Source organism: Morus notabilis, unplaced genomic scaffold, assembly GCF_000414095.1.
Source record: "Morus notabilis unplaced genomic scaffold, ASM41409v2 Scaffold879, whole genome shotgun sequence".
Taxonomy (NCBI): domain Eukaryota; kingdom Viridiplantae; phylum Streptophyta; class Magnoliopsida; order Rosales; family Moraceae; genus Morus; species Morus notabilis.
Window position 1 is genome coordinate 166,819 of NW_010366660.1, and position 12,376 is coordinate 179,194.

At 33.9% G+C, this 12,376-nt stretch overlaps 2 protein-coding genes across 3 annotated transcripts; one reads left to right on the plus strand and one right to left on the minus strand.

The window, feature by feature from the left end:
* Positions 1–365: 365 nt before the first annotated feature.
* On the plus strand, positions 366–5,080 carry LOC21395093 (WD repeat-containing protein 44). Of its 2 annotated transcripts, none has more exons than XM_010110930.2 (8): positions 366–480; positions 914–2,149; positions 2,253–2,343; positions 2,513–2,670; positions 2,774–2,825; positions 3,186–3,265; positions 3,400–3,493; positions 3,608–5,080. In XM_010110930.2, exons 2-8 carry the CDS (start codon positions 1,034–1,036, stop codon positions 4,141–4,143), a joined length of 2,127 nt encoding a protein of 708 aa, XP_010109232.1. In that variant the 5' UTR covers positions 366–480; positions 914–1,033; the 3' UTR covers positions 4,144–5,080. The 2 variants fall into 2 exon arrangements, with proteins under 2 accessions (XP_010109232.1, XP_024029771.1); XM_024174003.1 differs by lacking the exon at positions 366–480 and adding an exon at positions 603–652.
* Positions 5,081–11,021: 5,941 nt separating this feature from the next.
* LOC21395095 lies at positions 11,022–11,550 on the minus strand. Its single transcript, XM_010110932.2, has one exon. It carries the CDS (start codon positions 11,485–11,487, stop codon positions 11,233–11,235), a length of 255 nt encoding a protein of 84 aa, XP_010109234.1. The 5' UTR covers positions 11,488–11,550; the 3' UTR covers positions 11,022–11,232.
* Positions 11,551–12,376: the final 826 nt, after the last annotated feature.

The window sequence follows — 12,376 nt, forward strand, 5'->3', positions numbered from 1 at the left end:
ATTTTTGTTCATTTTATGGATTTGAGTTTTCAATTTTAAGTTTTTACAGTTAAAAGCTCTCAAAAAATGTCACATCTAACTTTTTTTATTATAATAAAAAGCTCTAAAAAAATATCACATCTCAGCTCGAATTGAAAATTTAAATCTACAAAATAAACGAACCTAAACTTTTAAAAATAATCACATCTAACTTTTTTATTACAATAAAATTTTTTTATATAAAATTACATTTTAACAACTCAAATTAAAAATTTAAATCAGTGAATTAAACGGTCATTATCAATTCGTTCTATAGTTATTTAGAAAATAATATTTTTCCTTCCCTTTTTATTTTTCCGTAGTGCTCTTCCTTTTGCTCCGAGAGAGAGAGAGAGAGACAGAGAGAGTCTAAAAAAACTACAATATTTTTTCATGGTTGCTTCGATCGTCGCCCTTCTCCTCACTCTCAGAGAATTCCCATTACAAAAAGAAGAAAACCATGTAAGCATACTTTATATTCATTTTTTATATATGTATATAAAAGAATCGCGTTTCGCGTTTCGTTTTTGAACCATATATTTTTCTTCTCTATTGTTGGATTTATTTCTTCAACTGTAATCAAATGATCTTCAAATTCCGTTAATGGGTTTTCTTCTCTGTGTACTGAGAAGTGGTATGGACCCTTATTCCGCTGCAGAATTTTGGGGTTTTTTTTTTAATATTATTGTTATTATCATTTCTGGTTTTGTTGTTGCTTATTTGAAACCTATCAATTTTTATTCTGGGGAAGACCAGGTTTCAATGGGCGTGGATTGGGATCCATGTTGGATCTCTTGGTTTTTGTTTTATTCTTCTTTATTAACATTGTTGTTTGGGATTTTATAAGCATTTCTGTTTTGACTTATCTCGAATTTTGTGTTTTTTGTGTTTTTAGTTTTTTCTTCTTCTCGGGTTGCTTGCCTGGAAAGGGATTAGAGAGTTGAACCACATTGCCTAGGGTTTAAAATGTTGGTCTTTTGAGGTTGGTTTTTCATGGGTTGAACTAGAAACTATAATGGGTAGCTTAAGTGAGGACGAGGAAAATGGATTTTTTGATGCCCAAGAAGATATTGCATCGATTTCTGATGCAAATTCTGACACTTTCGATTCGAATTCTCGTTTTGACTACGATGTTTGGATTCGAAGCCCGAGGAGCGTTAAGGAGCGTCGGAGTAATTTCCTCAAGTGGACGGGATTGGATTCCAATCAGGATTTGATGGATAGTTGTATGGAAATTGAGGTTGTTAGAGTTAGAGAGGATAATAGTGGGGCTGTGTTGAGAAGTTCGGGTTTCGAAAGCGAGTTCTATTCAAGTCGATCTTTGGTGTCATGTGGGTCCTATGGTAGTTACAATTTTTTGGACGGTTCGGGTTCGAGGGAGAGTTTTGTGTGCCGAGATGGGAATTTTTGTGGTGGAATGGAGTGTTGTCACGAGGAGGAAGTGGGGCGGTGTGAGAAGAAGAGTGAAGGTCGGGAAGCAGGGTTGGGGCGGCTGGTGTCGCCTGCGGAGTCTGAGAGTGCTTCTGGGTCATCTCCTTTCTCCCAAAAACTGAGGGAGACAAGCTTTTTGGAGGGAACAATGAAGGGGGTTAAGAGCAGGTGGTTGAATAAATTAAGATCCATGACATGCATTGGTGATAGGCAGGGTGCTGATGGACTGAGACCGAATGACTTTGATGCAATTATACGGTCTAGGGCTCAAAGAATTAGGGTTCGCCAATCCGGGAAGCGATCTAAGGAACTTTCGGCTCTTTACATGGGGCAAGATATCCAAGCCCATGAAGGCTCAATTTTGACAATGAAATTCAGTCCCGATGGGCAGTACCTCGCCAGTGCTGGTGAAGATGGGGTGGTAAGACTCTGGCAAGTTGTGGAAGATGAGAGGTCCAATGAACTTCACATTCCAGAACTGGATCCTTCCTGCTTATACTTCACAGTGAATCACATGTCAGAAGTGAAGCCCCTGTTTGTGGATAAGGAGAAAATGGGTAAAGCGACGAGCTTGAAGAAAACTTCAGACTCGGCTTGTGTTATTTTTCCTCCAAAAGTTTTTCGAATATTGGAGAAGCCGTTGCACGAGTTTCATGGTCACAGCGGGGAGATCTTGGATCTTTCGTGGTCAAAGAATAATGTAAGTGGTTATTCAATAAGAACTAAGATTTGAATTCAAGAAGAAGGTCCTTTTCCTTTACGAAATAGAAATCAAATTGATATCTTTTCCTTATTTGATGCAGCATCTCCTGTCATCATCGGTTGACAAAACTGTTCGTTTGTGGCGAGTGGGATGTGATGACTGCCTCCAAGTTTTTTCCCACAGTAATTATGGTGAGTTCCTGTCTTTTCTCTTTTGTGTTCTTTTCGTCCTACTACTGACTATTTTAGAGTTGAGTAATTGCCCTGCTTGATTTTATACCACAGTAAAATCCTGAGCTCATCTGTTATAACATGTCAAATCTATTTCTCATAAATTTTTGTTATGTCATGTGTCATGCAGTGACCTGTGTCCAATTTAACCCCGTGGATGATGATTACTTCATCAGTGGTTCAATAGATGGAAAAGTTCGTATCTGGGGAATCCCTCATTGTCAAGTTGTTGATTGGACTGACATAAGAGAAATCGTCACCGCAGTGTGTTATCGCCCTGATGGGCAGGTTGGTGGTTTTCTTTTTCTTTTTCTGTTTCTTGCTTTGCCATGTGGACGTAGGGTCCTATGTTCTTAGCGCCTTTTGTTGACATAAGATCTTTGTAATGTAGGGGGGAATTGTTGGCTCAATTACAGGCAGTTGCCACTTTTACAACATATCAGGTTTGTTTTCCTAACAATGTCTTGCATTGTTTGCCCTGTTTTTCCTTTACTTCCTTGGCATAAATTGGGAAGTTTTATGATAAGTTCCAATTTCCTGCTCATTCGTCAATTCATGTGTTGTGTCAATTTTTAACTACTATGGTCTTGTTTTAGTCGAATAAATCATTTTCTCTGAATAGACTGATTGTGAGAATTATGGATTGAATAGAGAGTGTTATTGCATTAGCTCGTCCCTATTTCTTGTAGGAAATACATGCTAAGTGTGTCCTAAGCTTTAACCTATGTACCTTCCATGGATGCTCAAAATAAAAGGATTTTGGACGTGATACTGATATCCTTTTTCTTTGTCACTTGGATCAGATAATCGATTGCAATTGGATGCTCAGATATGCTTGCACAACAAAAAGAAGTCACCCTGCAGAAAGATAACTGGTTTTCAGGTATTTGTCTCACCCTCTTGTGCTCCGTTTGCAACATTTTTTTCTGCATGTTTCGTCTTCTTTATGAGTTAATTCATCAGATACATATTTCCTTCGTGTGTGGAATTTTTAAATTTATGTTTTATTCCATCCAGTTTTCTCCACAAGACTCGAGCATTGTGATGGTCACTTGTGCTGATTCACAAGTCAGAGTTCTTCATGGGCTTAATGTGATTGGAAAGTACCGTGGTACGTCCATGCTCCTTGTCTTGTCCTCCCAATATTTAATATAAACTTGCGATAGTTAAGGTTCTCCCAGTTTTGAAGTGTTCCTTATAACCCTCGTTTCTCTTTTCTTTTCAGGGCTACGAAATGCTGGAAACCAGATATCTGCGTCTTTCACTTCAGACGGAAAACATATAGTCTCGGCATGCGAGGATTCTAATGTATATTTATGGAGTTGCTTTGGTGAAGAAGAAACTGTTCTCTCTCAATCGAAAAAAGTTCGATCTTGTGAGCGTTTCTCCACCAACGCATCTGTTGCGATACCGTGGTCTGGTTTGCAATGTGGCAATTCTGAAAACGGAAGTCAGTTCCACATTGTGGATAAGTGTATATCAGATACTCTGCCTTTTTCTTCATTAGAATGTTTTTCTATAAGCCAAGAATTCTTCTTAGAGTCTTTTCCAAAGGCATCTGCCACTTGGCCTGAGGAAAAGCTTCCAATATCAAGCCCACAGGCCAAACAATCTACAATGCACAGGTCCCAATTGAAGTTTCTGAAATCGTCTTGCAAGAACACACCCACTTCTCATGCGTGGGGTATGGTTATAGTGACTGCAGGCTGGGATGGACGGATTAGATCATTCCACAATTACGGGTTACCGATACATCGTTGACATTCTTTTGGTTTGGCATGGCTTTCAGAAATCTGTCTATTCCCTTTTGCCAGGTACGTTGCCTGCAGTGCCTCTCTTTGGCTGATTACGTAGCTCTGCAAATACAAAGTAGGCAGCATCGACAAGTGATTCGGTGGCAGCATCAACAGTCATAGAAAGGTTATACGATATCGTAAATTTTGGGGTTCTTTTTTTTTCGTTCTCCGACGCAAAGGCGGGCCCTTTTCTGATTTTGAAGGTGCTGAGGCCGAATTATGTTGTGGCAAGTGGCAACAATCGCACGGTTTTGTAATCCGTCTCGGTATCAGCAAGTGGCCGAGGTTAGCTTTATCCGGATAGCCAGCTTAATCACACGATTATGATTTGCCAGTTGATGGGGTTTGTTTCTTTTGACTGCTGCCGGGCCACAAGGAATTAGACGCGAAGTCATTTGTTGGGAGAGAAGGCCAAATTGTTGCAGTCTGGAGAAGTAGGGCCTTGCAGAGAAAACCCTGTTTCCTTTGTTCTCAAAGATTAGATGGAATCCAAGCTGGTGGTAGGAGTTGCTTTGGGGAAGAAATGGTGGGGAAACTTTGCATTATGTAATGTTGGCTGGTCTGAATGATTGAATTGCTTTGTCTGCCATTTCTGATCCCTCTCATGGTGGGGCCAAGAGGGTACACCTGGGTTTTGGCTCTTGGATTATTGGAAGATTATGATTTCCATCTATTACTCCAATAATAATTGCTGCTTGCAATTCATGGAGGATGGACTTCCTCAAAACTCACACCTTCATCATTTGCCTAACAGAAAGTTTAGTATATGTATGAATGTATGTATGTACCTACTCTCAGTTTTAGGTCTAACATCACTATGGTTTTTTTTTTTTTTTTGGTCAATAATTAGATAGAAATTCTGCCTAGCATGAAGCATATATTTATGTAATTGTAATTTTAGTGAAGCGAAATAAAAAATCTCATTTTCTGATTTTTTGTTTGTCAAAGTCACATATTGTATACAAAGACCATGCAATTTTGTAGTTGCCTTGTAAGTTGTATCTTTCAGTTCAATGAGAATGTGTAGTTATTCTTTTACTGTTGGAAGATATTATAAGATATTTACGATGAAAATCTGAATATGGAAGTTGCTGAAAATATCAGCAAGTATCCATGCACTAGGAAACGTATGAAACGACAAATTATCAATTGTCGTAAAGCTGAATCCAAGGTTGATCATGTAGAAAATCCATGTAGTCAAATCACAACGGACCAATATCATTAAAAAAAAAAAGAAAAGAAAAAAAAAGAAAAGGGAATAGAAAAGAAAATAAAATCTTTAACGGAATCACGAATAGGAATAGGAAAACAGGGTCGTTATCAATCAAAATTTGTTATCAATTTGGCAATAGAAAAGGTAACAAAATCAATACGACAAATTCAAAGGGACTAAGGAAAAAAAAAGAAAAGGGTATAGAAAAGAAAATAAAATCTTTAACGGAATCGCGAATAGGAATAGGAAAACAGGGTCGTTATCAATCAAAATTTGTTATCAATCAAAATTTGGTATCAAATTGGCAATAGAAAAGGTAACAAAATCAATACGACAAATTCAAAGGGACTAAACTTGTGTAAGAGAGCGGACATGACAAGATTGATACGAGTCAGGAGCCTCTACAGTGTACCGGGAGTGCTGTCTTTTGTAAAAACAAAAAAATTAAATTAGAAAATAATGTCATATTTAGTCCAACAATATTATTATTTAAAAAAGAAAAAAAGAGCCAACAATGAAGAAAAGGAAGAATCTACAGTCTCATAGCCGCAATTGAGGAAATTTGGGAAAATAAAAACAAAAGCAAAGGATGACCATGAGAACAGAATACATAGGATAGAGGAATCATAAACAGGCAAATCGTTTTAAAATAAAATAATGAGGACTTTTTTGAATTTTTTTGAATTTTTTTTTATAAGTAAGGTACGAATGTAGCACCATTAGGAGACAAGAAAACAAATTAGAACACTAATTAGGTATGCAAACACTAATGTCTCTGCACTTAGCCGTTAAAAAACTCACTAAAAATGTCCTCTTTTCTTAAATGATGATTATTGTTCCTTTTTTCTTTTTTCGTGAAGTTCAAGGCAAAATGTACCTGCATTCAGCCAAAGTATCAAGCTTTAAAAAAAAAAAAGCTTTGAGAAAAGAGGCTTCGTTAAGAGAACTAAACACAAATACCACCGACAACACCAACGCATGTCTGTCCTCTTCTTTTGGAGCCATCTTTAAATTACATGATTAGTGAACAGACAATCCATGGTTTGTTTTCTAATATGTCATGATTTTGGAGATTCCTTTCCAATGTTTCTCCTCAAAACAGATCTATAAAAAACTGTTGCAAGAAGGTAGGCCCATGATCCAACCTCACCGCAAACCACAATCGTTAGGCCTACTGTAGAGCCTAATCAATCAATCAAGGTTCTATTGAATGGCAATTTTACCCGCTACCCCACTAAACTCCAATAAGATGGGTTATATCCGATTTTTTCTTCGGGTTTAAGCTTTAAGGGCGTGCTTTACGTCTCGGAACGGGTTTAGATGTCCTTATCTCGTAACATGACTAGAACCCACGCCTTTCATACACTACTACTAATCTACTATGTTTGAAATAAGCTCATATATGCATTAAAATAACTCTGATGGATTAGTTTGGTATTGTTTTTTTCTCTTAAAATTAGTTTCTGTTTGTGGCAAGAGTTGATTTTAGTGTTTAGTAAATCTCCTTAAAAGTATTTTTTGAAGAATTTTTTAAGAATCTACAGCTAAAATTAGAAGTAGCCTAAAGACAACTTTAATTTTTAGATTATGCGATAATTAACATAGTACAATTAATGAAACTCTCATAATACTCATAATATCCCAACTGAAATTTAAAATTTACAATATTCTCAATTTAAAATTCAGACTCGTAATATAATATTAATATTCTAACAAATAACATCATAATTATATTATTAACTTTAATATTATTATATTATCATATAATATGATATTATAATTATATTATAATTATTTTAATAATATGATAGTATAATTATAATATAATATTGTAATTATTATTTTATAATATATTATATTGTATTGACATAATTATATTTATTATATTAATAATGTTACAATAATATTATTACATTATATTATATTGATATAATTATATTTGTTATATTAATAATAATATAATAATTAATATAATTAAATATTAATATAATCTTATAATTCTAATATTATTATATATTATAGTGTATTACACACGTTATGGTTATATAATATATTAATTATAATATATTTGTTTAATACAATATAATAATGATAATATAATATATTATATTATATTATAATATAATATAGTTATAATTTTTAATTATATTATAACTGAAATATTAATATTTCTTATGTAATATTATAATATGTTTTATAATATTGTAATTATATTAACCATTTTAATAATATTATTATATTATATATCATAATTATATAATATGTTATTTAATAATAGTTTTATTATATTATATTACATATAATGATAAATGTACATTATATTGTAATTATATATATTATATTATAGTATAATATAATATAATCATTATTTTTAATTATTTTAGTTATTATATATATTATACTGTAATTATATATTATATTATAGTATAATATAATATAGTCGCAATTTTTAACTATTCACAGCAATTCAACCTCATAATTTATCAAACGTTATTATACTGATTTTAGAACCAGCACAGCTACTATAATTATAATTTACTAAACACTCAGCTGCTTTCTGTAATAGTTGCTTCTTCTTTCAGCACAGCTAAAAATAATTTTTCTAAAATCTATAGCACTACCAAACTAAGCCTATGTATAATTTTATATGTTGCCATATTAGGCGTTCCTTTATTCATTTAGGAGCAAAACCATAAAGGTATCACTCTCCACTACCTATCATTGCTCTCAATGTTTTTTTTTTTTTTTTGCATGAGTACCCCATCAGCTTATCGCGATTGGCAAATTATTCCTTAAACTAAAAATTATGACAATTGACCCCTCAAACTTTGAAATCCTTGCATAGCAAGTTTAATTGAAAACAATGTTAGATTTTTGACAGATTTTCTTCACATGAGCAACATGTGACTTTTAGTGGAGGGTATACTAGGTCTTTCTGATCAAATTAGGAATTAACAAAAAAATAAAATAAAATAAAACATATAAAGTAGCAAGAACCCTAGACCCTAGTCCCACCCTTCACCTTCTCCCTTGCCTCCCTCACACTCACCGTCGGCCCCCTACCCTACCTACTGCCGACGTTGCAACGAATCTCTCGTGTCACAACACTAATGAAGCCATTGCAGCAAATAACCATATCCAATAAAACCAAGATAGAATATTTTTTTACGGACAAAGGAAAAGTAAAGCTCGATATCGAAATTGGCACTGGCGACAACAAGATTAGTAGAGAAGGGGCCAAAATCTATAGTTAAGACTGGTTACCAATTAATATGCATACCCTTCATTGTCTTCCTCTTCTTCAAATTTCATATTTTAACTCTTTGTTGGGGTTCTTATTTTGAGAAAAACAATTGCTTTTGGGCAACAAGGAATAGGAAAGGGCGTTTCATCTTTTGTAAGGTTTTTATTTTTATTTTTTATTATTTTTTGGAGATGTATCCATGTACACATAACTTCCATATGAAAGTCATTCGGGGACTCTCCGCCCCTCTTATGAAAACTGACGGGTTTGACAATTTTTAAACAAAACATATGGTCGACGAAAATATATGTGCCTTTTCTCATTTTAAACAATGTAGTTCAATTTAAGACTCTGACTTTCTTTTGTTGGTAGTGATGTTATTGTTGGTTTGTTCCTTTCCCAAAAAAAAAAAAATTGTTGCTGGTTTGTATTTAAAATAAACAAATATAGAGATGTTTCAGACCTGCTTGTGTTTCTTGTTCTTTGAGAAGTTGCATGTTGAAAGATTCAAGCGCAGTTTTTGTTCTCTTTCTCAATTTTAAAATTTTTCTCGTTTTCTTTTCTTAAAATAAATGATATGGGTTAAATTTCAAATATAAAGATGTATTACACCCTCTTTCTAAAGTCACGTGATTCTCATGTGAAGAAAATCTATCCAAAATTTAACATGTTTTCAATTGGACTTGGTATGCAAGACTTTTAAAGTTTGAAGGGTCAATTGCCATAATTTTTAATTTAGGAATTAATTTACCAATTGCGATAAGTTAAGGGGACACTCATGTAAAAAAGCTTTTTTTTTCCTGTATTATTGTAAACGGGTTAACGATGAACCCTCAGGTTGCCCGAACCCGTGACACCTCCCTTAACAAACAGGGCACAGACAGGACAAGGCCTCAAACGGGGCGCAGGCTGCGGGAAAGGCCAACCCGCCCCAACTTCCACCCTCTTGAATTTCATCACAAGCATATATTGTGGTCATCTTTTCCTTCTTCCCAAAGTAAATGGTCAACGAATGAATTTGGCTTTTATAATTTGTAGACTTTTCCAAGTGGTTGAAACCTATCGTCGCCGGCAATTTGTCTAGCATTCACCTGAACATTAGTGATTTTATTTATTTATTTTCGTGAGAATTGAACATTAGGGATTTTATTTATTTATTTTCGTGAGAATAAATCATTTAGCGGTTGTTTAGTACATATAGTCAAAACTTAAATTATGATATTTTTTTCTCACAAAGGATTTTTAAATTAAAAAAATTCTCTCAAATAGTTATGTCACAAAAAATTTAAATCAAAACTCAAATGATGATTCAAATACACTTTCCAAACATACTCTATACTCCTAGTTTTGTCAACCTTATATCTTACCTCATACGACTTTATTTTTTAAAACGGAAATATAATTTCTATTTATTTTTTATTTCCACTGGAAATCTTCACGCAACAGCTAAGCACTACCAGATTATAAATTTATAATCGTAATTGTTCAGAATTTGATGGTTATATTTCCACAGTGCATCATCCATGACTAAAATATGTGAGAGCTTCATTAAAAAGAAAAAAAAAAGTGAGAGCTTTATAATTCTCGATCCTCAAAATATTGCAAGTGAATAAATAAAATCAAAATAAATAAATAAATTAAAAGTCCATTTTCATACAAAATCTAAAGTAAATGAGCAATTGACAAATTAAAAAAATCCACGTAAATTCACAGAACACTATTTTTTTTCCTCATTATGGTGCAGAGCACATCATTATGGTCATTGAACAAAGTAATTGATTATGAATAACTTTTCCTTTTTCTCACCTTTTCAGAACCACAATTTGAATACAATCGAAATTAACAAGTTGAAAAGCAAGCTCATGTAGCTAATTATTATCTTATTCTGGAAATAAATTAATCCGGAATAATGGACTCGATTTCTGCCCAAAATTTTGAACATTAATTTCAATTTTGATAGCTTTACAATTTGGACACTAATAAATCATGTAGCAGAAAGAAAATAATATCACAAAATATTTTTTTTTCAACAAAATCTAAATCCTTGCAAGACCTCAAAATAATAATAACAAAAATCAAATAATGCACGTAATAAAAGACTACTAGCTGGATAACAACGATTTAACAATGTGATTAATAATTCGATCACACAAATCCAAGAATGACATAACACCACAATCGAATTAGCAATTCAAGAAATTCAACGATTTAACAGCATTTAGTTTTCCAGAAAGATTTTGATAAGCAATTGAAAACCTAAAACATCACAATCCTTCAAGATTATCCAAGAAATTGCAGAAAATATAAATCTTTTTTTTTTGGTTCTTGTTTCGATTAATTCCAGTCACAAATTGCAAGAACATACACAAATCAAAGGACGGAATCGTGAAAAGAGGGAAAATTCATCATTCTTTCAATTCGGTTCCGCGATAATCCTCCGAACGAACACATCAAGAAATCATTAATACAATACCAAAAAGAAGACGAGAAAGAAAAAATTAATCAAACAAACGATTTCGTTAATTTCTGATTACAAAGTTTTCAAGAGATTACAGAGAAAATGGAGACAGAAAGAGGAAGACCTCGACCTCGGGATCTCAGACGGGGAGGTTGACGACGTCGTTCCGAGAGGCGGAGACGCGGTGGTCGGATAGGTTGAGGGATCTGGAGGAGGAGAGCATGAGAGGGCGGTCGTGGCTCTCGTCGGCGTCGGCGTCGTGGTCGTCGGTGGTGGAGAGGTTGATACAGGAGCAGCGTTCGAGAGACGCGAAGAACGCCGACGCCACATAGGTGCCCAGCAAGTTCGCCATTCCGTTGATCTTCTCGCATGTGGTCGTGCCCTGGTTCTCCATGGAAGAGAGAGAGAGAGAGAGAGAGAGAGAGAGCTCAGAAGAGGGTAAGAGCTCAGAAGAGAAGAAGACAAAACAAATAACAACACTAAACGCGTCTTAATGGATAACTTTTTATTAAAAGGAAAAAAAAGGCCTATTATTATTATTATTATTATTATTTTTAATATTTTGTGGTCTTTGAAAACCGATATGTCGTTTTTACTTGCTTGTAATAAAGGCGGCAATGAAGTTGTAGTCGGATCAACGTGTCGAATTACTAACGTCAACAAAGAGTGGAACCATAAACGACGTGTCCTTGATGTTAATAAAACGACGTTACTTTAATCTTCAACGGAAAATACATGTCGTTCTATGAATTGCACGACAAAAGAGTTGAAAACGACAAACTTTAGGCACCAACGTTTTCTACGACAAACGAGATATTGCTCCTCTGAATAATGCAAGAACAAGCTTTTCATGTAAATGACACGTCCTTTATTTGCGAAAACGACAACAATTTCCATCTTCGTTAATTTGTGAAAATGTCAACAAAAGCAGAAACGACAAGTACATGTGTTTTTACCGAATTAAGTGAGAGAAAAATTTTGAAACATACAGCAAACGATGTTTACTCATACTACTTTGGACGACAATATTCTGTGATGAAATAAGAGAGAATGCAGTAAATACTAGATATATGAAACTAAATTAAATAGATAACATATTTTAAAACTATTTAAAGTAAAAAATAATTTATCACATATATTTATGACTAATAAAAATATTTTTTTCACATAATTTCTTTTTATGACTGTTAAAAAAAAATTCATGTAAATAAATATTTTTTACTACGTAAATTTATCCTTATTTTTCCGCTAAGATACTATGAAGATTAAAACGGGGCCAACAC